Source organism: Myzus persicae, unplaced genomic scaffold (genome assembly GCF_001856785.1).
Source record: "Myzus persicae strain clone G006 unplaced genomic scaffold, MPER_G0061.0, whole genome shotgun sequence".
NCBI lineage: Eukaryota > Metazoa > Arthropoda > Insecta > Hemiptera > Aphididae > Myzus > Myzus persicae.
In genome coordinates this window covers 786,709-792,322 of record NW_019101569.1, presented here as the reverse complement: position 1 = coordinate 792,322, position 5,614 = coordinate 786,709, and the positions used below count along the sequence as shown (strand labels likewise).

At 25.9% G+C, this 5,614-nt stretch overlaps 1 protein-coding gene across 1 annotated transcript; it reads right to left on the bottom strand.

Moving 5' to 3' along the window:
• Nucleotides 1-312: 312 nt before the first annotated feature.
• Nucleotides 313-4,372, bottom strand: LOC111029702. The gene is made up of 4 exons (XM_022308828.1): nt 4,246-4,372; nt 3,946-4,101; nt 1,789-1,956; nt 313-536 (listed from the first exon to the last, which is right to left on the bottom strand). Exons 1-4 carry the CDS (start codon nt 4,321-4,323, stop codon nt 369-371), a joined length of 570 nt encoding a protein of 189 aa, XP_022164520.1. The 5' UTR covers nt 4,324-4,372; the 3' UTR covers nt 313-368.
• Between the last annotated feature and the right edge of the window lie 1,242 nt (nt 4,373-5,614).

The window sequence follows — 5,614 nt, the reverse complement described above, 5'->3', positions numbered from 1 at the left end:
AATACTTTAAGAAATATGTGAGAAATTCCCAATAAGAATAATTTGAAAAAAGTTATTACGTTTTGAATAAATTTACTACAAAATAATACTGATATTTAAACAAAAAAGGAAAAAATAAACTACCTACTGGTTTAAATAAATATTTTACCATCAACGTTTGTCTAAAAATTAAATTTATTAATTATCTAGTCTTATCTATTTGAAATAAAATAAAAATTGTATTCTTTACTTATAGCGCAAGTGTCTATAAATTATAAAAAAAATAAATGTTTTAATTGATTAGTACAAAATTTATTTTATTTGTCAGGTCTTTTTGTTACACTCTGTATGTATCTACCCATAATTATTTTGTTTAATTTACCAAATCGTTACTCCCATGGCCGTACAAGAGTTATTTCCATAACGTGGCAGCCGAGTACTTTATTTTCTACATTTTTTAACTTAATCACACATTTATATTTTCCATAAAAATATACTTTGGGCAAGTTATGATCTTCAAATAGCTTCAAGTCGATCCCTGTTGTACTATATGTGCCCTATAAAAATGAAGAATTAATTTGTTACAAATACAATATAATACTTGATAATGAACTGCATACAATGTTATTTTTTATAAAACCTATAGCGTAAGTAGGTACTTTAACAATTAATAATATTTTCCACAATGAACAAATGATATTATGTTGAACGTTTGTATTTTATATTCTGAGTGGAGCAATAATATATTATTTATGATTTTACAATGATACATGTTTTTTTTTGTGTCTGTTTACACGATAAACAGTCGAATGTAATACATCACTCTTCAACTTTCAGTATCTTTTAAAAGTGAATCTTGTTAGAACATTTGAGAGGTCACAATTTAAAATCCCCAGTAGTTTTCAAAAACGATGGGAAAAACAAAAAGAAAATTTAAGGAAAAACGGAAGTTCATTTTCAAAATCGGTTTTAGACATAACTTGAAAATTTACCACACTGCTCTTCATAAGTTTTTGTTAGTGGAAATCATAAAAATTTTCAGCTCAAATGTACAATAACTTTTTATGGGCGTCTGAAGTTATAATTTTGACCAAATTCGTAAGAATCACGAAAATTCGCAAATTATTTTGAGTTAAAAATTCATAAAAAAATTTTTTTTAATATAAGATTTAAAAATTGTATGAAAGAATACACTTAAATTTGTCTACCTTTGTCAAAATAAATAACTACCAAACAGCCAAATTAAATTTTTATGAGCGTTTTAAGTTCAAATTGTTATAAAATTGAAAATTCACTCAATATCTTATGGAACAATTTTTTTATTTTGTTATAAGTATAAAAAATTCACCGTAGATAATTTAAATTTAGATCATATGTTTATTTTATAATTTTATAAAATTGTAACTTTAAAAAAAATTTGACTCGTTTTGAGCTGTTTGTGGATGTTTTTAATTTTACATTTTTAAAAAGCTTTTAAATGATATACGAGGCTACTTTTTTATTTTTACTATAATAGCAGTTGCAAAATATGCAAAATAGTTACATACAGGTAGATGGTTTTTTTTTTTTGATCATTTAATGTTAAAATGTTGACATTATTTATTAAATTATATTATATTACCTACTATATTTACACACAATGATATTTTCAAATTGCAATTTTTTCAACATTATTAAATTTAACTTTTTAATCTATACTAAAAATGGTTGATTTCAAGTCATAAATTAATAATATTAATCAATTATGGTTATTACTGATTAATTATTATAAATAACTATAAAATTACTTATAGTGTTTTTATATTTTACCGCTGGTAGAGGACAGCTATCTGTTGGAAAGTTAAAACCTTCAATAAATGGAAACCATGAATTTCCAAACATATTTTTAAAATGACTACATGCTTTTTTTGATATATAAAGCATAGAATTTTGTTTCCAACCACCAGTTGTACCCCATGACGCAGCGTTTACATCAACCTACATACAAATAAATAATAATATATTAGTTAGGGTAAAGTTATCAAAAAACATTAAAAATTCAAGTAGAAATTAAAATATTTTTCAACTCATAGAACATACTCATAATATGTTCACCGGTACTTATTAACTTCAGTCACTTAGTTTATAATAAATATAATCACAATAATTACTAAAACAATTATCAATTTATATGTTCAGTTAAAAAATAAGGTTACTGATCCTGATACCACAAAGTAAAAATTTGGTAAAATTAAAAATTGTTTACACATTTAATCACACTATCGATTTTCATTTTTAGAGGATTTTTCTTTGATCAAAATAAGTAACATCAGCAATTTAATGTGAATAAAATAAGAACTTAAAAAATATGATCTAATATCATAACTGATGTCATACCTATAGTCAGGGGAACGAAAAAATGCATGTTATTAACTTTTTGAACTAATTGTGAGGGTTTAACTGCCTATGATCTAAAAAGGGGCAAAGTCGTCAAGGGCCCAATTTTGTCATCAAATATTAACTGTATGTCAGCTGATCTCATGAACCCTCTGCTAGATCCGCTCTTGTGGCCCCGGTGATACGATGTTTATACTCACCTTATAACCTTATAAGCTTTATTAGTGTCAACGTTTTACTTTTAAGTTGTTGTTATGTTATTATCATAAACATTTAAGTAGTATTAATATATATAAAAATAAAAATTACAGCCATATTATAAATAATTTGATATTTTTAAAAATAAACCATGAATTTTTGATTTGGATAAAATCATAAAAAAAATACGACTTGGCGCATGACAGGCAGCACTCATTTTTCGTGTCACCTGCTGCGAATTTACGAACCCTAACAAATTGTTTGGCACTCTATTAAATAAATGTAAAGCAAGCATATTTTGTGTACCTACCTATATTAAATATATTTTTATAAACTTACTATGATTTTTAAACAATAATTTGCGTGGTTTTAAACTTTTAACCAAATATAAATTATAGATTAAAATTATATCAAATCATAAAAATAATTATTTAATTTTCTGTACATAATCTCAACCCCATGGTCAGTATACACAAAAAGCACACGTTTTTTATGAGCTAGCAAATGCAAGTGTAAGACAATATTTAAAATGCAAATTCCCAAATTGCAATTCTTACTATGTTTTACTGTTTTAGTATGCCAACATGGCCACATAGTACTAAGTAAACTGCTACTACACTCCATAAAAATATCAAAGAATGCGGTCCGTTATACATAACACGCGTTATACATACATGCGTCGGTTGTACATAGATTATGAATCAGGAATTTTCATTTTATATACAAGATGTTCCAAAATAGCTTAACAATTAATGAAATAAAATTTGTTCTTATCAATATTTAAAAATTGAGAACAAGTAAGTGTAAAAATTTTTATTTTTATTTTAGATGCTGGGTGGAGTATTTATTTAACAATGATTTGTAGAGTGTACGTCGTTTTTCCTATCTGTCAATATTTTTTCTATTAGAAATATTACTTTGATTTTCAATTTCAGTATATTTTCTAATTAGAAAAATGACTCTAGTTGGTAATTTTTCAGAGATTTCAACATTCAAAATTACCAGAAGTTTTCAAAAACTAGTCTGAAATAACAAAAGTAACATAGGCTGATGAACGTCTTCACTCAGAATCGATGTTCGTACACAATGATTTAATAATATTATGATTTAATTAAAATTGAACATATTTATCTTATGCTATTTAGCATGATTTAAATTTCATAATTTTTTTCCATGCGATAAACTTTAGTATCAATTTTAATTTTTAATTCTTTAAGTCTTTCTGTTAAACTCTATCTATCTATCTATATATTATATATAATATATGTATTTATTCAATTTAACACATTTTAAACAGTAAAAGTTTTTTTTGTTGTCTATAAAGCTTCGTTGTATGTAAGTTTCACTGTATTATTCTTATCTTGAAATATTCATTAAATACTTATTACTTACTATAAGTGTATCGTCAAAGTCTATCAAAGACGAAACATTCCCTTTCAACTCAGTAATACTTGGAGTTTTTTTACTAAAATAAATATTGAATTGAATTGTATTGTTTTTTCTTGGATCACAAGCGTACGTTTTGTCAAATATCATACGATATTCTCCCTGCAATAAGAGTAGGTATCTAACATTTAGTACACCAGTTGAACGGTAATATGCAGACATTTAATTTATAATTAATTACTATGCACATGATCTTAGAAAATATGTTACCCAAATATATTTAAATCAATCAGATCATTAACTTACCACAGGCAAGTTTGGCATAAAACTGTTTTTTGATTGAGAAAATGAAAAAAAGCTGATTAGTACAAACACTTTTATCATTTTGTCTTTTATACTTAATATAACGGTGATATAGTATTTTACAAGTTATCGGCAGTGGCAATGAACAACAAGCAAGAATTAAAAAATATATTAATACATTTATAGTGGTTGACATGCTTGAGCTGTAACCTCTAAATATTTCTAGAGGTATTCATACAATTTTATTAAACAGGAAAACTATAATTAAGCTGACCCCCCGGAAATTGTGAACTTTCAGATGTTAACTGTATGGTACAAAATTAGGTAAATAAGTTAGATATGTTTCGATTTCCTCAAATTAAATCGATCTGTTATTCGTATAAAAAATAAAAAACAAAAATAATCTAATATATAAAAATGAATTTTTATTTGTTTGTTCGTCCTCAATCATATAATTGAACACCGTTGTATATTATTCTCTATCAGTGTTCATAGTAGGTATTACAGCTACCATTACTCATTAGTCAAGTGACTATCACAACGCTGAAAGTGGTAGATGACAAAAATTAAAGGGTTCATAGCTTCACTAACAAATGAATCACAATCTGGATAGTGCCCGACGTCAATACTATTATGAAATATGAACGCCTGACTAAAATCTCGAATAAATTATTAATTATTATAAAATAAAATCTAACACTAATAGTAATAAGATACAACAATTATTTAACCTTTTCGAAGGACCTTATTTGGTTATCTTGAGTGTGACCGACGTCAACTACTCTACTACGTAGTAACAATACTTTGATTATAAATAACATTTTGGTAACCAGTTCAAAAACACTTAAAAGGGTAAAATATTTATTACCTGTATTTGGGAAAAAATTCAATTGCTTTAATTTTGAATTAAGCAAATTTATTAGGAATACAACAGTCGTAGGTGGAATTAGGGTTGGCAGTCTCAGAATTCTCGGAAGTTACAAAAACTGTAAAAATTATAATTTTAATGAGCAATTATTCTTGGTTACTATAAGCAGCAACATATGTTGATTTATGTGCTGATTCAGTCAGCATAACGAGTGTTATCTAAATTAAATACAACAATAAATAATTCTTTTTAAGGGTTGAGGTTTAAGAATGGTTCCCACAAAATATTTTTAAATATTTGACGTGTAAATTGTATGCAAATAATTACAATAATAATAATAATAATAATACGCAACGAGTGGACAACCACACTATTATAATAGTTACCGAATATTAGTATGAATAACTTTTAAACGATGAAATAAATACAAAACAGAGAAAGAGAATAAGAAAAAAGGGAAAACAATGCCAGCTAGACGAAAAGGGGCCAATTTGAGCAGTCGAA